This window comes from Phocoena phocoena, chromosome 13 (assembly GCF_963924675.1).
Source record: "Phocoena phocoena chromosome 13, mPhoPho1.1, whole genome shotgun sequence".
Taxonomy (NCBI): Eukaryota; Metazoa; Chordata; class Mammalia; order Artiodactyla; family Phocoenidae; genus Phocoena; species Phocoena phocoena.
Genome location: NC_089231.1, coordinates 48,131,240 through 48,153,886, shown reverse-complemented (window position 1 = coordinate 48,153,886; position 22,647 = coordinate 48,131,240). Strand labels below are relative to the sequence as shown.

The following is a 22,647-nucleotide window of genomic DNA, read 5'->3' as shown; positions in this document are numbered from 1 at the left end:
GAGTAGCAGCTGAAATATTCACTTGGTTCTTTCCCCTTCCTATTGCTGTTTTTGTTAGGCTGCTGGGGTGTCCCCTGGGGCATATGTAGTTCTTCCATCAGTCAATGATTAGGTCAGATTTATATGCAGATTTGAGGGATTACTGCTCTGTGGAGCCTTACATTCTGGTGTATCTTCCCTAATTGTCCAAGTGCTCTTTCAACACTGAAATCTGACCTCTGACACCAAGAATACGGCTGCACAGTCTGGAGAGTGCTTTCAGGCCAAAAGACATAAACTCGCAAATTTTACCCATCGTTGTTACCATATTTCAAGGGTTGACTTCTCTCTAGTTTCTGGTTGCCTTTTTCCCATTTTTTAAAGTGGTTGCCTTTTTAAAAAGTTGTATGTTGATTTTATAATGATTAATTAAGCTACTCTGTCATTACCAGAAACCACACCTCCATTTCTTTTTAATAGATTTTTGTTCTCTATTGGAATTATCCTCTGCATTCTTGAACAATTAGTCATAGTTATATTAAATTTCATACCTAATATTCCCAACATCCAGGTTGTCTGTAAGTCTGTTTCTGTTATTTGGCTTTTTAGTCCTATTTCTTGGTATGAACTTAGTAATTTTTGAGTCAGTGTCAAATATGTGTAAAAAATAATTATAGGAGTTTTGGATTAATTACCTCCAGAAAGAGAATTTATCCAGTTTGCTGGTTGGCAGGAGAGGAGCAGATTGCCTTCATCTAGTCAGTAACTGAATTCAAATCTAGGCTGTAATCTTTCCAAGACTCCATGTCCCTTTGGTTCTCCCTGACTATAGGATGTAGTACCTCAGGTATTTCAACTAAGACTTAGGGTACTTTTCTTTGCTGGATTCTGAACCCTAATTTTAGGATTTTCAGAATGGTAAATGAGCATTGGCTTCAACTTAAGATCATAAGCTGCATTAATCCCTAACAAGAGAGTCAGCCTGACCTTTGAAGCTTTGAAGCCAGGGGTTGACTTCTCCTCTCTACCTATGAAAGTCCTGATGGTATCTTCTTCCAGTATAAGCTGTTTTGTCTACATTAGAAGTATGTTGTTTAGTGTAGCCACTTCTATTAATTATCTTAGGTAGATCTTCTGGATAACTTGCAGTAGTTTCTACATCAGCACTTGCTGCTTCACCTTGTACTTTTATGTTACGGAGGCAGCTTTTTTCCTTAAACCTCATGAACCAACCTCTGCTAGCTTCAAACTTTTCTTCTTCAGCTTTTGTATCAATAGAATTGAAGAAAGGTAGGACCTGACTTTGAATTGGGCTTTGGCTGAAGGAAATGTTGTGGCTGGTTTGATCTTCTGTCCAGAACCACTAAAACTTTCTTCATATCAGCAGTAAGGCTGTTTCACTTTCTTATCATTTGTGTGTTCACTGCAGTAACACTTTTAATTTCCTTCAAGAACTTTTCCTTTGCATTCACAACTTGACTAACTGGCACAAGAGGCCTAGCTTTCGGCCTATCTTGGCTTTCTGCAGGCCTTCCTCATTAATCTTCATCATTTCTAGCTTTTGATTTAAAGTGAGAGATGAGTAGCTCTTCCTTTCACTTGAACACTTAGGAGGCATTGTTGGGTTATTACCTGGCCTAATCTCAATATTGTCATGTCTCAGGGAATAGGGAAGCCTGAGGAGAGGGAGAGAGACTGTGGAATGGCTGGTTGGTAGAGCAGTCAGAACACACACAACATTTACCTATTAAGTCGGCAATCTTGTATGGGCATGGTTTGTGGTGACCCAAAACAATTACAATAGTAACATCAAAGATCACTGATCACAGATCACCATAACAAATAAAATAATAATGAAAAAGTTTGAAATATTGCAGGAACTGACAAAATGTGACGAAGAGTCACTAAATGCTATTGGAAAACTGGCGCTGGTAGACTTGCTTGACCACCGGGTTGCCACAGACCTTCAATTTGTAAAAAACACATTATCTCGAAACACAATAAAGTGAAGTGCAATAAAAGGAGGTGTGCCTGTATAGGCACGGTCTTTTCTGGGCTTATCTATTCTGTTAATCTTTTTTTTAAATATCTATTTTATCTTACTGTTTATTTCCAATAGCATACTGCTCAATTTGCTATAACTTCAAAATAAATTTTACCTCTGTTAAGGCATGTCTCCTACCTATCCCTCTTTATTTTTTTATTTCCTCTCCTTCCTCTACTTTTACACCCTCCTTCCTCCACTTTCATACCCGCTTCCCCTGCTCTTCTTGATTTTTTTTGCCATTCTTGGGATTTTGCTGTTCATATAAATTTAAGCATCAGTTTAAATTCCACAAAAAACCTGCTAGAATTTGACCAACATGGCCTTGAGCCTATAGGTCCATTGTCCTTCAGCTGATTTCTTTATAATTTTGAACCTTCTATCTATGAACATGATTTATGTCTCCATTTATGCATGCTTTCTTTAACATCTTTCAGTAAAGTGATATAATTTTATCTATACAGGTTGTACACCATTTGTTTTGTTTATCTGTTAAGTTTATTCCTAGGCACCTTTTTGTTGCTATTATAGGTAAAATTTTTGGTAATTGCCTTTTCTGTTCCTAGTATATAGAAATGTAGGTCGCTTTTTATTTATTTATTTATTTATATTTATTTTTGGCCACGCCGCGCAGCTTGTGGGATCTTAGTTCCCCAACCAGGGATTGAACCTGGGCCCACAGCAGTGAAAGCCCACGTCTTAACCACTGGACCACCAGGGAATTCCCTAGGTTGCTTTTTTTAAAAAAATTATATGCCAACCCCCTTGTTAAGTTCTTATTCCTGATAATTTTTAAATTACGTTGTTTATGTAGACAGTGATGTCAGGAGTGAGATTAGAATTATAGGTTGGCTTTTCTTTTTTTGCTTCCAGCACTTTAATAATGTCATTTCATTCTTTTCTGGTATATATGCATGTGTTCACTTTCAAAGATAAAGCCTACAAGGAAAGGTCACCCCAAGCAAAGGAAACATCAACACAGTTGTAATGCCACTGACTTCAAACATTGGGTGATCAAATATTCAGTATTAAAAACTCTCATAGGGCTTCCCTGGTGGCGCAGTGGTTGAGAGCCCGCCTGCCGATGCAGGGGACGTGGGTTCGTGCCCCGACCCGGGAAGACCCCACATGCCGTGGAGCGGCTGTGCCCATGAACCATGGCCGCTGAGCCTGCACGTACGGAGCTTGTGCTCCGCAACGGGAGAGGCCACAGCAGTGAGAGGTCCGCGTACCGCAAAAAAAAAAAAAACTCATAAAATGGTTAAAAATAAAATGTGGAATCACAAAAAATGAGCAAGTAACAATTATCTATTAAAAAATGAATACAAAGATTTGATAAAGAACCAAATAGGACATTTAGAAGTGAAAAATGTAATTGTTGAATTTAAAACCTCAGTGGATGGGTAAATCAGATTAAATCTGGTGACCCAAATTGAGTTTGCTTTACTCCAAAGAAGATTTGTGACTGTGTCCCATAGGAACCAGGGATGACTATTGACTTGGGACCACGTTAGTACCTGTTCTAGAGAACCTGAGTTAAGAGTTTCTCCACTTTAACAGAGGTCCGAAAACTAGTGCTAGCCACAGGCATTTGCCCCTGAGGCAGTTCTACTTTTAGAATGTGCTCAGTGCTTATTTTTACTGACACCTTTTTGACAACTTCTGTGCATCCAACACTGGAATGAAAATAAGCTGGTCTAAATTAGAAGAATGTCATGTAATTTCTCATGGATAAGTCCAGTTAATGCCTGAAGCAAAAGTGTCACCATTAGTATTTTCTTTAGGTAGTTTCTAGCTTACTACTTTTGCTCATTTAGCTATTGAGTGCTTATTGCTTTCTAGACTTGTATATTGGAAAATAGTTTTTGTTTTTTTTTTCCTGGCCGCGCTGTGTGGCTTGTGGGATCTTATTTCCCCAACCAGGGATTGAACCCGGGCCCTCAGAAGTGAAAACACAAAGTCCTAACCACTGGACCGCCAGGGAATTCCTGAGAGTAGATCTTCATTGTGTATGTTATAAATATGTGTATGTTATAAATATTTTTCTCCCAATCTTTTGTTTAACTTGTAATTTTGTTTTTAGTGTCTTTTGTTATTTGAAGATTTTAAATCACAATATTAACTTTATTAGTCTCTTCCTTTATAGCTTTTGACTTTTGCATTATTTTAAAAAATCTTTCCCTATCCTTAGCTCATAATGATGTGCTCCTATATTTTCTTCCAGGTTATCTATACACACGTCATATATGCAATAGACCTTTACAAAATCTTCAGTAATTCTTGATTCTATCTTTGTAAATAACTTAAACAGAAATTACCTTTTCCCAGTTGGGTTGCTCATCTTAACAACAGTTACTGAAGATTTCATCATCCTTACTTTTCTGATTTGAAATGCTACTTTACCTTTTAGTAAATTCTCAGTTATACAAGGGTACATTTCTAGATTTTCATTTTAGTGCTGTTTTTGTTTTATTTCTGTGTTAATATTTTTGCATTTTCAGTTATCTTTCATTATATGTTTTTATATCTGTTTAGATAAATCCTCTCTCTTTATTCCTTTTTCAGTCATATCTGCTGTCTTGAGGCACTATCTAAAGTTACCCTATTCATCTATTTACCCTTCTTTATACGCCCCACTCCTTTTTAAATCTCTGAGAGTTTACAATAACTTTACCATTGTATATTTAACATTTAGAACAATGCCTTGTTCATAATAAGCATTCAGAAATTTGTTGAAATAATGAATTTTGAAAAAGAGAACAGGATTATCTATAATCTTAGATATAATCTATTTTTAAGATATATTTTATTTTTGCACAAAGATACACTTTTCATTTTTGTATAATATGTTCTAGTTATTTGGGTTATATGTGGTTTTATGCATATCTTTTTATAGTAATGTCTTTCAGTTTTCTTTCTTGGATACTTAATATCACTTCAGTTATTGTTAAAATGAAGCTTAAAATAGACCCTTAATATTGACTCTTGTTAAATAAGAGGAGGTAATAGTGTATGGCATTAGATCCTGTCTTAACTGGATGAGGTTTAATAACATAGAGTGATATCTTCCTGTATTTTCATAACTACCTGTTTAACTGAAAAGAACATTTTTGTGACTTTTTCCCAGTGTAAATCATATTTTCTGTTGTGCTTGTCAGTACATCTGGGATGAATAAGGGAAGCTATATAGTGTTTAAACACCAGAGGGTGCCAGAGATTTGTGTTTTATTCTTCGTACTTAAGAATCAGAAGTGATAAATATTACAGTACCTGTGCATGTTTGTAGAGTTAACTCTATTTAAACAGACTGGCTATTTGATGGTAATAAGGAATTATTGTTGATTTTTTGAAGAGGTGATAATGCCTTATGGTTAAGGTCTTCGTTTAGAGTCCTTATATTTTAGAGAGAAATTATAAAATATTTATGGATGAATAATATATATATGTATATTAATATATACTTATATAACTTAGAAGGTATTTTACCAGCTAGGAATTAATAGGTTTTTTTAAAATTTGCTTTAAAAGACACTTAGAAAATAATATAGGACAAGGTAACATGCCGTTTGCACAGATAATATTATTCCACCAACTTTAATGTCCCATTTTTTCATACTGCAGGAATCAGATTCTCTAGTGTAGATTAAACATGTGCTCTACCTTGATTCATATGTAATTAATTGTTTCATTATGTATTTATTAAGAGTCTGTCCTTATATATACAAGTGTATCAATGATATATACTTGTTATATAGAGTATGACATAATATAGATGATTAATCATTCAAGTAAGGACTTAAAGAGAGAGAAAACAGTCTCTGGTGACAAAATCTTGGAAAGTCAGGAGACGGAAGAAACATCCTTCTGAGCTGTGCCCAGATAAACTCTAAATCTAGGGTTAAAATTCAACAACAAAAAAATCTTCTTGAAGGAGTCGCTTTATGCTAAATCTTGTTAGAAATTAGGTTCTTAAACATTCCTCACAGCGAAATTACATGAATGAAGACTTAGAGATGAGATTGTGAAGTCTTTCATAGTTTTTAGGCAGATTTTTTCATAGTAAAATGTGATTTAGAAAAAATTATCTTTGTGCTTACATGCTGAATGAACTGCAAAGGAATATACTCGTAAGTAGTTCCTACAGTCACTGAAGTTTGAGAAATACTGCAATATCCTATGCTGTGTTTGAGTTAAAAAGAGGAAAGGGAATTTCCCATGAGGAAAGATACCTTTAAAAAAGTCATAGAAGGAAGAAAGCAGGGTTTGTAAGCTGGCTGTGGTAATGTAGCGAGGTTATGCCCAAGGGTGGTGAAAAAAGAATATTGAAGGTAATAACCTTATTTAACCAGGGATTAGTAACCTAAAGGAAGAACTTGATCTTCTTAAAATAAAAATTTTTTGTTTATACTTTTAAGCGAATTATTTATTTATTTGACTAGATAATACATACATTTTGTATAGCATTCGAAAGGATATACAGTGGGGAAAAAATAAGGTTCTCTCTTGCATCATTTTCCCTCTGCTGCCCAGGTTCTCAGCCTAGAGCCAACCACTGTTATCAATTTCTTGCATATCTCTCTAGATAGAATCTTTTCAACATAGATGGCAGGATACAATATATGATGTTTTATTGGGTTGGCCAGAAAGTTTGTTCGGGTTTTTCTGTAAGATGTAATGGAAAAACCCAAATGAACTTTTTGGCCAACCCATTTTGATACTTACAACTTAGTAGTAATAAATCTTGCAGATTATTCTATATCAGTATATAATCATTGTGATTTGATGTTTTAAACAAAGTTACATAATGATAGATATTTAGGTTGTTTCCAGTGTTTTGTACTCAGAAAACAGAGTTGCAATGACTATCGTTTCACATAATTCCTAGAAAGAGCAGTTTATTCATTTTAAATTAGATAATGTCAAATAACCCTCAGTGGAGTTGGCTTAACAAATTATACTCTGAGCAACAAAGCTTAAGGTATCATATTTCCACATGTTCTCGTGAACTTTACCAATCTAACAGGTGAAAAATTGTGTCTTACATTTTTCTTATGAGTAGGGTAAAACATCTTATATTTGAGTCATTTAAAATTTTTCATTAGCTGAAGATTTCTATGTTTCGTCCATTTTTCCAAGACCTAAGGATTTTAGGTCTTTTCCTTAGTTATTGGTAGGAGCTCTTTATATATTAAAGGGACTCCTTTTTTTCATGATATGATTGCTTCCTTCAATCCTCAGTCTCAGATGTGGGGATTGTTATTGTCTCCATTTTACTTATGATGCAGGCCTAGAGAGGTTAATTAATTTGCTTTATTTCATATAGACAGTAAGTGGCAGAGTCAGGATTTCACGGTAGGCAGTTTGACTCATCTTTTTTTACCCACCATTCTTCTACTTCCCAATACATTGTCACAGATAAACAGCATGCTGTTCTGAGCACATACAAATTCCTCAAATATTTAAGTACCATTTATGACAACTCTGCTAGAAACGATAGGTGATGAGAGTGATTAATATGATCAATAAAATTAGTCTGGTTGAAGTGTAAGGCAAATAGTTGACTATTGGAAGACAGAGTAAGACCTACCATAACAGAGACAAAATGTACCCTTGGAAGTTCAAAAGATGTAGCAATTGGACAGATGCTTTAAAAGTATAAAGATAAGTTAAACCAACATTTCCAAAGTAGGCATTTGAAATAGGTCTGGAATATAGATAAGGCACTGACAGCTGAAAGATAATAAAGCAAGAGGAGCTGAAGACTAGAACAGGAAAGCCAAAATCAGTAGGAGCTATTTTATGGTGAGGAATGGGAGGTAAGAGTGCTAAGTTAAGGTCATTACTTGGAAGGCCTTGAATATCAGGTTGAGCTCATAGGATCATGAAATGTTTGTTTTTTGTTTTTTTTGCGGTACGCGGGCCTCTCACTGTTGTGGCTTCTCCCATTGCGGAGCACAGGCTCTGGACGCGCAGGCTCAGCGGCCATGGCTCACGGGCCCAGCCGCTCCGCGGCATGTGGGATCTTCCTGGACCGGGGAACGAACCCGTGTCCCCTGCATCAGCAGGTGGACTCTCAACCACTGCGCCACCAGGGAAGCCCCATGAAATGTTTTTGAATAGGAAAGTAATGTGATTTTCTCTACTATAGAAAAATTAGTCTGATGCTATTATAGATCTTAAAAGGGTAGAAGAGATTTAAGAAGGTAGGTACAAGCAATGGTTAACTTTATAAAAAGCTGAAGAATTAGATCAGTTTCAGAAACCAGAATGCAAGGTATTAATGATAATTGGGTAATGCTACTTTAATTTTTGCATATTAACCTATTACACCCCACAAAATCTTGAGTTGGAAGCCTTTTTCTACTGAGGCACTATTAAATTTCCTTTTTGTATGTCTTTTAAAATGAAACAGGTTATCTTTCACAGCACCTTCATGAAAAGACATACTGCATTAGACCAGAAGTCTTGAAGATGCGATTTGGAGGTTCTCACTTTCTTTTCCTTTAAAATTGAGCCAACCCAGAATCACAAATACGCCTCAGCATCAAAGCCTTTATTACTGCCTTGGCCTATCTTACAATATTTAGCCTTATCAATAATGCTGCTACAACATTGTGTTGTCTTTGCTTTCCTTTAGTCTGTCTCCTTTCTTAGAGGAAGTTTTAAGTGGTTCAGGTACTGTTTATTGTGGTACCTTTTCCTCTTCCCTCAGTAGGGGTCTTCCTCTATTCCTGCTACCCTCTGTAACCGTAGCAACTGGCAGCTGAAGTAGAGGGAGCTGTGTTCAGCTTGGGGCCAAATTGGGGGGTTGGGTAGGCAAGAACAAGTCTTATTAGGTGTTTAGCTCCCTTCTTAGTTCAGAGAAGGGCTGCAAGAAGATTCTAAAAGACATGGGACAGTCTCCTCATTGAACATTGAGTTCTGTTCAGTTCTAGTACTGTGCATGGTACTGGTAGTAAGGAGGCCTGGTACTGGTCTCTCCAGTCTGTATGTGAGATTTCAGCAGGGGCTATGTGGGACCTCACCTATGGAAGCAGGGTGCGGTTTACAGGGCCTGTGTACCTAGCAAACAGCTGAGATTGTGAACAATCAGTGTTGTGTTTATGTGTGTAAAGGCCATGTGCTGTGTACCTTATACAATTCTGATTTTTTTTAAAGGAAAGATGAGGCCATATGTCTAAACTTCATAATATTTTTCTGTCTCCAGTTTTCTTTCTCTGTTTATTTATATATTATTTTTTAAAATATCACTAACCATTTGATTGGGTAACCTGTGTATATACTACAACATTCAAAGGGTAGAAAGGAGTATGATGTGGTATAAATGAAATCTTCTTCCTATCCATGCTTCCCTGTTTCCCTCTCCAGAGGAGAATTTCTTGTGCATCCAGAGATATGTTATGCCCGTGTGTGTGTGTGTGTGTGTGTGTGTGTGTGTGTGTGTGTGTGTGTATTTTTTTCAAGGTGCAGTCTGTTCTATACCTTGTTATGTTTTGTTTAGTTTTTTTCCCACTTCACAATACACCTTGGCATTTGTTCTGTGTCTGGCCAAAGAGAGCTGCCTCATTCTTTTAAGTGGCTGAGAGTGACCTTAGAAAATACCTAATCTAAGTTATTCATTTTTTAAAGGAAGAAAAATTTGAGTCCTAAAGGTGTTAAGTAACTGGTTGGTATTTTCTTTTGGAGTGACCTGACTTTTCATCGATTTGTACTTGGCCTTTTTGTTTTAAATAGACTGTTTCTTAGAGTAGTTTTCGGTTCATAGCAAAAAATTGATTTGGACGTTGTAGAAAATGGCAGCACATGCACAGCCTCCCACATTATCCGCATCCCCCACCAGAGTGGTCTGTTAGTTACAATTGATGAACCTGCATCGAGACATCATTATCACCCAAAGGTCATAGTTTACCTTACAGTTCACTCGGTGTGTGGTACATTCTGTGGGTTTTGACAAATGTGTAATGACATGTATTGACCATTATAGTATCATACAGATACTATATATTTCACTGTCCTAGAAGTCCTCTGTTTTCTGCATATTCATCCCTCTCTGCTAACCCCTGGCAACCACTGGTCATTTTATTGTCTCCATAATTTGCGTTTTCCAGAATGTCATATAGCTGGAATCATCAGTATGTAGCCTTTTCAGATTGGCTTACTTCACTTAATAATGTACATTTAAGGTTCCTCTAGTCTTTTCATGTTATGATACCATTTCTTTTTAGGACTCAATACTATTCCATTGTTTGGATTTACCACAGTTTATTTATCCAATCACCTGCTGAATGACATCTTGGTTGTTTCCAAGTTTTGACAATTAAGAGTATATGTGCTATAAACATCCATGTACAGGTTTTTGTGTGGACATAAATTTTCAGCTCCTTTGGGTTAGTACTAAGAAGTTTAACTGCTGGATCATATGGTAAGAGTATGTTTAGTTTTGTAATAAACTGCCAAACTGTCTTTCATAGTAGCTGTACCATTTTGCATTCCTACCAGCAATGAATGAGAGTTCCTGTTGCTCCACACCCTCATCAGCATTTGGTGCTGTCCGTGTTCAGGATTTTGGCCATTCTGATAGGCGTGTAATGGTATCTCATTGTTTTAATCTGCATTTCCCTGATGACATAGGATGTGGAGCATCTTTTCATGTGCTTGTTTGCCATCTGCACATCTTTTTGGTGAGGTGTCTGTTAGGTCTTTGGCCCATTTTTTAATCTGTTTGTTTTCATATTGTTGAGTTTTAAGAGTTCTTTATATGTTTTGAATAACAGTCCTTTATCAGATATGTCTTTTACAAATATTTTCTCCCATTGTGTGGCTTGTCTTTTCATTTTCTTGATACTTGGGGTTTTTTTTAATATTTTTTACTCAGACCTTTTAAAATACTTTTTTTACTCAGACCTTGGTCCATCTTTAGGTTTATGGTTTCTACTGTTCTTATGCTTTAGATTTTATTTATTTTTTTAACATCTTTATTGGAGTATAATTGCTTTACAATGGTGTGTTAGTTTCTGCTGTATAATAAAGTGAATCAGCTATACATATACATATATCCCCATATCTCCTCTGTCTTGCATCTCCCTCCCACCCTCTAGGTGTCACAAAGCACTGAGCTGATCTCCCTGTGCTATGCGGCTGCTTCCCACTAGCTATCTATTTTACATTTGGTAGTGTATATATGTCCATGCCACTCTCTCACTTCATCCCAGCTTACCCTTCCCCCTCCCTATGTCCTCATGTCCATTCTCTACGTCTTACACTTTAGACTTTAAATGTTTAGATGTTTCTGGAATACTTCTTTGTTTTCATAGTTGGTAAATTGATTCTTAGAACCATTCTCATACCATCCCTCTGACAGAACCTCTGTGACATTTGATGAGGTGGAGTCCAACCATTTTCATATAGATTTTTTTTTTTTTTAATATTTATGTATTTGACTGTGCCAGGTCTTAGTTGCAACACGTGGGATCTTCATTGCGGCATGCAGGATCTTTAGTTGCGGCATGTGGGCTCTTTAAGTTGTGGTATGTGGTCTCTAGTTCCCTGACCAGGGTTCAAACCTAGGCCCCCTGCATTGGGAGCACGGAGTCTTATCCACTGGACCACCAGGGAAGTCCCCATACAGTTTATTTATATTGCGTGTTTCATTTGGTTGATTTGAGATACTAATTTAAATTTTTTTCTTTTCTCCATTACACAGACATACCTTTTAATGTTAGGTCTTTAACTATAGTGTTCAGATTGTGAGACCTTTGTTCTTTCTCTCCACTTGCAACTGCTATGTCCAGCACTTAACTTTCTTTCATTTAGTTTGAATCTCTCATACCTGTGTGAGTAGGGGCTCTTTCCTTCTCACTCCTAGCATGCTGCTTTTTAAAGCTGAACACCAGAGGCCTTCGTATCTTGAGCACTTGACAGTTATACTTTATATCCCTTTTTTGTGCATAAATGCATTACCACAAGGAGGTTCATAATTTAAATCTGTTGACATGAAACCACATGATATATCTTTCGGCCCATGCAATAAATAGAAACAATATGTTTTTTATATAATCATGTTAGTGTAAATTATGTTATGCATTGGTACATGAGTTATGATCAGTAACATGCTTGTTATTACAGGGTGTTAAGAATGCCGTAAGGGAATTTTAGGTTTTTGTCTCTCACTTCTCTATCCTGAAACATATATACTCATCTTAGTACTATAGCCATGTAGCAATTCTGTTAGATAAAAGCAACTATTTAATTTTGCTGGGACAATGCAAGGAGCTCAAACATATTTTGTGTTTTTATATGTATGTCTTTTGCATATGTGTGTATAAAATAATTTTATATTTTAAATATAAGCCCTTTGCAGCCACTTGCTTGAGGAGGTGGTTTAATGAATTCAATTGGTACAGGTGGAGCACACCAAAAGTCTGAAGCGGAAAAACAAAACTACTTTTAACCATATGGTTTCAGAATAGCTAGTCTAGAAAGCTTCTTTTCAAGGGCTTTTACATGGGTATGGACCTTTCGGGATTGGGGGATTTCTCCTCCTCAGTGGAACAGTGGACTGCACTGGGGATATCTGAGGGGTTTTTAAATCATCTTGGATGAAAACAAATTTCATTCTTTCATTACCCTCAATTTGTGGATAACTTAGTATAACTTCCAAATCCTTCTTAGACTATCTTATTTACTAAACTGAGAGTGGGAGAGATGGGCACTAGGAGACAAAAGTTGCTTCTGATTCATCTTTCTGATATTAAATGTACACTAGTGGTTAGAAACACCAGTGAATTTTAAAGGCTGACAGGGAAAGATAGCCATGCTTTACTTCTCTTGCTTGGATAAATTGAGTAAAATAATGTCTTTAGTTATAAGGAGAGATCTATAATTCTTTGCTGTCTTAAATCACTCATTCACATACCACAACCACTGAAAGCTTTCTTTTTTTTTCTATTAGAGATGAAGATGACATCAATGATGTGACTTCCATGGCAGGGGTCAACCTCAGTGAAGAAAATGCCTGCATCTTAGCAACAAACTCTGAATTGGTTGGCACACTTGTTCAGTCATGTAAAGATGAACCGTTTCTTTTCATTGGACCTCTACAAAAGAGAATTTTAGACATTGGTAAGTATGATTATTGACCTGATAGGACTGTCTCTTCCAAGGAAAATGTTATCAAAAGAGATAGCCTGGGTTGGTTTTTCTGGGAATTCTGAGGCTTAAAAAAGGCTCTGGAAGTAATCAAGATTTCATGGGTGTTATAGAAAAAAGTATTTTATTTTAAAAGTTATTAATGTAACTTAAATCATGTAACCTATGGTTTCTGGTGTAGATAATAGACGTTAATATTTTATTCATCTTAATGGGAGAATAGATGTGTAAAAAATGAATATATGCTTATGATATACTATTTTTTTCTGTGCTGTTCTTCCTTGGTTGGGCTTTAGGCATGTAACTTATTACAAGTTTGTTTTTATGAAATAAAGAAACAACCAATGAGAATTAGTCCCTTTTTCCTCATCTCAACACTGAAATTCGAACCCATCCTTACCGTAAAAGAACTGAACTAGAATATCAGAGTTCTCTCTGGCCAGGAGTAGTTGCTGGGTGGCCTGAAGTATGTGAAAGGAAATGGAAGAGAACATACCAGTTTTATTCTGGAGGCAAACAGCTTTTTTGTTGTTGTTTAATACCAAGCTTGCAGTGATAACTGAAAAAAGAGACAGATTGGAGAGAGATTGTTGCACGTGAGTTACCTCACTTCTTGTGTCCTGACACAGGGACTTACTGGAGTCTCCTCTAGCTCTCTTCCTTCACCCATGTCCAATTTGAGGGGCCAGTACCAGTGACCTTTTAGTATGCTTGACTAAGAACCTTTACATTCTGTGTTGAAGGCCTAACACAAAAATGTGAAGGTTTCAGATTTTTGATACATCCATGGTATATTTAAGGACTTCAAAATGCATTACTATTACATATTCTAAGTTTACTTCACAATTACTCAATAAAGAAATATGTGAGCTCCTACTGTATGTTATTCAAATTATCACTTTTTTCACCTCTAATTTAAGTTGGTTATATGTTATCCTTCTTTTATCTTGAAAAACTAGAATTTACAGTAGTTCAAAGGGATAGAAATTCAGAAGAGCTAATTGTAAAATGTTTGTTTGCTGTTTGCTTGTGTTTTGTTTGATTTCTCCCTCCTCCTCCTCCTTCCCTCCCTCCCTCTCTTTCTTTCTCTTTCGTTTTCTTCTTGCATTGTATTTTGTATTGTATAGGAGACGGTTCCTTAATTTTGAAATAAGCCTAAGCAAATATCTTTCTGTGATGGCTTGGAAAATTTACTGGTGTTTTAACTCCTTTTAGCCATATAATTATTTAGAACTGGTGGAGTAGAAGTAGATTCATACTTAGTTTTAGCAATTCCCTGCCCCCCTTCTAAATTTTATTTCTAGCTTGATTTAAACCTCGATTATATGATAGGAAAACTTTTAGTTTGACAGAGCATTTTCCATCATTTAGGACAGGGATTGACAATATTTTTTCCTGCAAAGGACCAGATCGTAAATATTCGCCACTTTGTGGGCCATATAGTCTGTGTTGCAAACGCTTACCTCTGCTGTTAAGTTACAGAAGCAACTGTAGACAGCATATGAACAAATAGAAAAGACTGTATTGCCATCAAACTTTATCTATAAAGAGAGACTAGATTTAGTTTGCTAACCTCTGCTTTCAAGGAGAATTCTGGGGAGAACTTTTTGTATTTTCAGTTCTTGATGATAAAACAACAACTTGTCATTTAATATGATGGAAAATTGCAAAACTTCTTCCCTCTAAATTACTTAAGCTTTTAAAACAAAAACAAAAACCATAGAGTGAATGGAGTTATATATTTCTAGGAATTTTTTCATTTACAATAAAATGTTTTTTATTTAATACAATAAAATTTTTTCATGTACAATAAAATGTTCCATGTTTACAGAACAGATCAGAACCAAGACCATTTCTTAATAACAGGAATTATAAAGTAACCCAAAGAATTTGGGGAGGAAGATTTTCTTACTTGAATATGTTAGGGGAGTAACATGCCAATGTTCTTCCTTTTTTGCTAATTACCTGAATTAAATTGCACAGACATTCTGTAAAAATCACATAGTAAGCTTGCAAACACCTACTAGATGGCCTTAAACAGTCAATGGTGACTTTACTAAAGGGAGTGTTTTATTTTAAAGTGAGACTTTAACTTGTAACTCTCTTATGTGTTATCATCAGTTTAGTGAAGATATTAGAATGTTTGATTGTTCACTAAGCCCTGGAATTGATTGCAACTCCCAGTACTTGTTTACTTTTAGTATTTTAAAAATATGGATATTTCTTTAGCGTAGGTTTCTGTTTTGTAAATACATATGAAATTATTTTCAAAGTTTCTCCCCAAACACTATTATATTCTTTTTTTATTTATGGCTGTGTTGGGTCTTTGTTTCTGTGCGAGGGCTTTCTCTAGTTGTGGCAAGCGGGGGCCACTCTTCATCACGGTGCGCGGGCCTCTCACTGTCGCGGCCTCTCTTGCTGCAGAGCACAGGCTCCAGACGCGCAGGCTCAGTAGTTGTGGCTCACGGGCCCAGTTGCTCCGCGGCATGTGGGATCCTCCCAGACCAGGGCTCAAACCCGTGTCCCCTGCATTAGCAGGCAGATTCTGAACCACTGCGCCACTAGGGAAGCCCAACACTATATTCTTAAATGTTCACTTTCTTTAGGCATTAACTGGCATGTCATCCTCTATATACTCTATGTTTACTTATAATTTTAATCACTGGATTGTTTTGAAATTGCATTATTCCTTCTGTAGAAGGCCCCCACTATTTGTTTATGCTGATGTTTTAGTAAAGTAGATTTGACTTTTCAGTGTTTTTCCCCCCCTTGAATCATAACTTGGTGATTAATTCATTTTTGCTACAAAGTAATGAACTGCTTTGTTTTGAAGGTTTGTTATAGGAGAAGCTGAATCATTTTATATCGTTTTCCTGTGTGATTTACTATAGCCCACATTTTGAATTAAGTTGAACATTTGTTATAGAATAATGTCAAAGAATGTGTTTAAGAATTGTTAGCTTTTAATTAAAGCTTGTTTTTTGCAATACTCATTCACACTTTGAGTATATGAGTATGTTTCAGATAGAGTGCAAAATCAAACAATAATATATTTTAAATTTCTGTAAATGCGTATGTTAAAAACAAACACAATAGCACTATTTAAAAGCTCATTTAAATGAGATTACCTAATTACCTGTATCTTTAGAGTTAGGTCTCTGATGATACAGGTAGTTTCACTGAGCTGGAGAATTACTATTTAAAAACTGATAAGGTTGATTTATAAATGGGCTTCTGCTTTGGGGTATGTGGTCCAAATTGTTTTCTTGAAACTTTCCTCCTAGTTAGCAGAAGGAAGAATAGAAGTTTGGTTTATTTATGGAAAGAGATATAGTGAAAGAGAAATTTTTCAAATTGATGGGTAAAATGATGAGGCTTTGAACCCATTTCAACTTGTAAATTAATTACCAGGTCAGCTTATGGAACATGAGTTAGTGCAAAATAAGCATGATTGGTAATGGACAAAAGGTGTATAGGTGTGTCATGCAGACAAGTTATTAACAGAGACTCACAATCTGAATTAACTGAAATAAATGTCATAAATTGTTAACAGTGTCAAACGGCAAAATGTAATTTTCTATTTTTTTAATGACTAAAATTAACAGAATATAGCACTGATTTCTGCAGTTACCATTTTCCTCCCTGAACACTAGACTTGATTTGTGTTCTTATTAACTTTGTCCTATAAATGACCTTGCAAGGAGAATGAGTCTAGAGGCTAAGTGAAACAATGTCTATATTTTCTGAGGCTTCAGGCTAGGTTTTATTAATGTAATGTCTAAGATCTTTGAAGTTGTGACTTTACCAGGAAAATCATAATCTCCAAACCTTTATTCATAATGGGTATGACTTCCAGGGGGAACAGAATACCTGCTGTGCTAATTATTTCAATTATCAGCCACTACTAAAACACGTAATGGATTTTCTCTGCTTCCACAGGTAAAAAGCATGACATTACAGAACTTAACTCTGATGCTGTGAACTTGATCTCCCATGCAACACAGGAGCGATTACGAGGCCTTCTAGAAAAACTGACTACAATCGCTCAGCATCGAATGACAACTTACAAGGTAAAGGAAATCCTTAAAGAAGAACAAACTCTTCTGTCTCTTCTTTGTTGTGTTAAAGGTAGTTTTTTGATGTGGATTCATATTCTAAGTATATTTTTTCAAGGAAATGGTCGAGACATATTTCATATTGGTAGAAAATAAAAGTCTCATTCCTAACTTGCCTTATTTAGATACGCTTACATGACAAATAAAATAGGGTTTCAAATGGTATCCAAAGCTTCTATGTCACTCTACATTGAAATTTGCATCTGTTCTGCCTGAGGCTTCTCCTCCTAAAGCTCTTGACTGGGAGGGAGGATATGTTAGAAGGGATAATGTATTGGATAGCTGTGTTCTCTTCAGTGATCCGTTCTCTGCTAGCACTCCTGTTCCTTTTAATAAGTTAAATGATTGCATTGAGTGCTAATATTGGTGCCACTCATTATTTATATTGACCACTTTTATAAAAAATTAAATACAAGAATAGCCTATCTTATCCCTAGTAGTGTGAACCAAATCACTTGCCATCATCAAGATGAAAGCATTAGATTTATTTGCATTATGGTTTGGATGGAGAACAAATGTATTGGGTAATGAGGGTTGAAAAAGATAACCTTTTCCCCCTATATCAAGAAATGTTCATAGGTAGATTTTGTACAGTGTGGTATATGGGTAACCTTATAAGGTTTTGAGTTTGCAAGAATGGTCATTGTCATGATGTCCTACACATAGGTTAAAAGCAATCTAGGGAAGATCAGCCACTCTACCACCGGTAAATTTCCTGGAGGAAATCATTCTGTTTTCTCTCCTTTCTGCTTCATTTAGAACTTTGGAAGAACTATTTATAGTTGCTGAGGTCCTCACTTGTATAAATCTTTGTGAGAATTTGCTGGACTGACTTAAAAATATATGATCATCAGAAAAAGCTGTGAAAAAACCCCTACTATCAGTATTTATTTTTGTGTGCTTCTGGAATTTGTCCATTTCTTCTAGGTTATTTAATTTGTTGGCATACAGTTGTTCATAGTATTCTCTAATAATCCTTTTTATTTCTGTAAGGTCAGTGGTAATGATCCTACTTTCATTTCTCATTTTGTTTCCTGAAGATATAAGGTTGGTTACTGATTTAAGATCTGCCCTTTTAATGTAGGCATTTATTTATTGCTATAAAATTCTCTCTGAGCACTGCTTTTGCTGCATTCTATACATTTTGGTACATTGTATTTTTGTTTTCATTCATTTCTTAGGTATTTTCTAATTTCCCTTGAGATCTCTTTATTGCATTGGTTATTTGAGAGTATGTTGTTTAATTTCCACATATTCGTGAAATTTCCAGTTTTCATTCTGTTGTTGATTTCTAGCTTCATTCCATTGTTGTCAGAGAATATTCTTAGCACAATTCAATCATTTTAAATTTATTGAGGCTTGTTTTGTGGCCTAACATATGGTCTGTCTTGGAGAATGTTCCATGTGCACTTGAGAAGAATGTGTATTCTGTTGTTGGGGAGGAGTGTTCATATATGTCTGTTAGATCTAGTTGGTTTATAGTGTTAGGTCCTCTATTTCCATATTGATATTCTGTATAAGTATTCAATCCAGTATTGAAAGTAGGGTATTGAAGACTTCAACTACTATTGTAAAACTATTTCTCTTTAGTTCTGTCAGTGTTTGCTTCATATATTTGGGGGCTCTGTTGTCTAGTGTGTATATCTTCTTGTTATATCTTCTTGGTGAATTCACTCTTTTGTCAGTATATAATGTCCTGTCTCTTTTAACAGTTTTTGACACAAAGTCTGTCTTGGCTGATATTAGTATAACCACCCCTGCTTTCTTTTGGTTATTATTTGCATGGAATATTTTTTTTTCCATCCTTTGACTTGCAGCCTATTTGTGCTTTTATCTAAAGCCAATATCTTGTAGACAGCATATAGTTGGATTTTGCTTTTTATCCATTCTGTCAGTCTTTACCTTTTGATTGAGGAGTTTATCCATTCACATTTAAAGTAATTACTGATTAAGGAAAAACTTACTTCTGCTATTTCTGTTTTTGTGTGTGTCTTACGGCTTTTTTTGGCATTCCTTTACTACTGCCTTCTTTTTTGTTTGATGTTTTTCGTTGTATATTGTTTTGATTCCCTTTGCACGTGTGTGTGTGTGTGTGTGTGTGTGTGTGTGTGTGTATTTTTTAGATATTTTCTTAGTGGTTACCTTGGGGATTACAATTAGCATCCTGAATTTGCAGTAACCTAATTTAAATTGATAACAATTTACCTTCACTTTTGGGATGTGGGGGGATTAGTCTTCCTTTTTGTCTTTTTACTGTAACGTTTTAAAGAGCCTTATAATTTTTCACATCTGGATTCTCCCCTTTTCCTGCCTCAAGCACCCTGTTGTTTCAGATATACATGAGTGCACTTTCATTTACAGTAGGCAGTTTCTATACAAAATGTAGCATGTGCATTTAGTATGGAATAGAATTTTTCCAAGTAATGTTTACTATCCAGAATGCCATCCAAAGCTCTATTATGTATAGCCTTCAGGTGGAGTAGTTCTTCTAGTGTATATCAATAACACATATTCCAAGGGTTTAGTTGCCCCAGGCAAAATGGATAGTATCTACCCCACTTAGAAACTCAGTAACTTAGCTTAAAGCTAACACCTTCTTAACCTTCTGTCTTGACACTGCCTATCCTGATTGATTTTCCCCTGTCCACCTTTCCCCACACTTATTCCTTAATACAGCTAATTCACAGCTGTGTGAATTTGCACATATAGAAAAGCAGCTACACGATCATCCTTCTTTAAACAGAAATAATAATCATTTAATTATATTTGGATCTAGTTCAAAATTATATACTTATTTTGTAGACTTTGATTGTAATAATCTTTGTGTCACAGATTGAGCCCTGTCCTTACATTTCAGTTCATCCCTGATAGGATTTATTTTTATCTGTACAGTATGGGAAATTTTACTCCATGAATTTCACAAAAGTGAGCTACTTTTATTAAAAGCAAAATCCCACCATCTCTTTCCATTTGAAATCCCTCTACTTTTGATAATCTTTCACCTGGTTAGACATAATTCTCTAATTAATCATAGTCCATAAACTGAGATTTAAGTAAACAAGTAGAAAGTGACACATGTGATACAAAGCTTTTGATCTTGCTGCCAGGTTTTTTCCCACTGAAGATATGTTAGAGTCTTCTACGTGCCAGTGGCTGTGGAGAAACTTCATGTTTTCCAGTTGAAAGGGGCTGTAGTACTTTCTTTAGATGAGATTCACTTGATGATGTTATTGTTTGGTCTGAGTCCTTATATTTTCACTGCTAAACCACCTGACTCTGTGGTGCAAGAAGACTTCAGTTAGACCAGCTGGGTAGACAGGAAGCATCATGATAAGATTGGGGTACTGTTGTTTAAATAAAGTTGGAGACTCAGTAGAAGTAGGGAAGACACTCAGCTGTTTAGGACTGGAAGAGTAAAGGAAGGATGCATTAAGCAAGAGGCAGTTGTACTGAGTTGGAAGAGAGAGAAGGAATCTTAGCATGGAAATGAGATTGGGTTCAAATTTAGAAAGTCTGTGCGCCTTTTTAATTTAGCATTTGCTGTCCTTTTAAATTAAATCCTGTCAGTAAATTATCTCCAGGGTATATGAACACAAAAATGGTAAAAATGAAGTATTTAAGAAACCACTGGTTATTATGTTTATGCCTGTATGGTTGGCTTATAATGTATTCCATATTCTATCTTGTATTATTTAACTTTAAAAACATTTGAGAATTCTTTTTGTATTAAACACAAAGTAAAATAAGTAGCACTAATACATCCTTGTTCATTATTCTATGTAATACTCTTTTGATCTAGTTAAATACCAACAATAAAAATTTAATTTAAAAAGAATCTTGGGCATATGAAATCTCTCAGTCCCAGTTAATTGAATCAACCATAAGCATGGGATAAAACAAAGATGGGAATGGTGCTGTACCCAGATTTCCAAGCTACGCACTGACCGTTGGACTAAACGTTTAAAAACATTCAGTTTTCCTATTTTATAGTCTCCCTCCTATAGCTTGGATGTCTGAATTACTGAAATGAGTAGATGGCAGGAAGTCACCCCACCCCCAGCAAGCATACATGTATTAAAGGAGGAGAGATAGGTGGTCATATCAGATAAAATTACAAAATATTTAGATTGTAAAGCACTGTTTTACACTGTAGAATATCAGAATAAATGAAACAGTATAAATTTTATCATTTTACGGAATATTGAAGATGAATAATTATATTTGTCTATTATGACTCTCATTTATACATTGTATACTTAATTTCTTTGACTATAGTTTCTGCCCAAGTCCATAGCTTAAGGAAATTCTTACAACAGGGTTTAGGATTTTAATGTTTGCCATTTTGTCTTATGTCGTATTTTGGTAGAAGTTGTCTTCACTTGGCATGGTTAGACCAATTCAACAATAGAAACAAGGGTGATAACTTTCATCTTAGGTATATTTTTCAGTGAGATGATTGTTTTTTATTTTTTGTCTTTCACAGTCCTACGATTTAATTAATCATTAAGGTCTGCTGAGATGGACGATAGTTTAAATAAAAATATTTAGATTATAGGTAAAGGGTGCACTGTCTTGCTTTCTACTTCCAGTTATTAGGATCTGCTTGGCTTAATTCCTTTTTCCTCCCCTCTGGATGAAGCTTACTAGGAAAGCTCTTTGAAATTTCAATGCTTAATCACCTCTCAAATTTTAAGGATGATTAAAGTTCTTATTTTGTTGTTGTTTGCTTAACAGAAATAAGCATATTACCTCCTGTAAATTTAGTTCCCTATGTTTGTGTTACTGTCTTTAGCTGATTTATAACAAGACTTAATGTAGAATGTGTTGCCTAGGATCATCATAAAACTTTTTTTTTCCCCAGGCAAGTGAAAATTACATCCTGTCTAATGACACCAGATCACAGCTCAAATTTCTTGAAAAGCTAGATCAACTGGAGAAGCATAGAAAGGATGTAGAAGAAAGAGAAATGTTACTTAAAGCAGCCAAGGTAAGGTCTTATGTGATTTATGAGTGAACACAGCCTGGCAAGGAGGTCAGAATTGGCTTTATCATTTGTTGACTATCTTGGTTTTGTTAGGCCTTTAGATTTCTCTGAAGGATTTCTTAAAATGAAATTACTAATAAATTCTCTCACAGCCACAGGATGGTGTCGTACAGTGGCTTTCAGTTAATTTAGTTTAATGAGACATAATCTTTTGTCTCCTCATTCTCAATTCCTGTGTGCCTAGCATCATACCACTTCCCCCTCCCCAAGTAAAAATGTTTTTAAATTTTTCAAGGTCTTTTCAGGGATATGATTTAATATGTGCCAAGTTGAAGTTGAGAGAGGAAAATTTGGAAAGTGGACATGAATGTTATAGG

General features: G+C 35.5%; 1 protein-coding gene across 2 annotated transcripts in view; it reads left to right on the top strand.

Moving 5' to 3' along the window:
• Nucleotides 1-22,647, top strand: part of TAF4B (TATA-box binding protein associated factor 4b) — a 111,251-nt gene that overhangs the window by 39,204 nt on the left and 49,400 nt on the right. For both annotated transcript variants that reach the window (XM_065889794.1, XM_065889795.1), the window contains exons 10-12: nt 12,975-13,144; nt 17,111-17,241; nt 22,148-22,273. In XM_065889794.1, the coding sequence (XP_065745866.1) occupies nt 12,975-13,144; nt 17,111-17,241; nt 22,148-22,273 (427 nt within the window). The remainder of the gene's footprint in view (nt 1-12,974; nt 13,145-17,110; nt 17,242-22,147; nt 22,274-22,647) is intronic.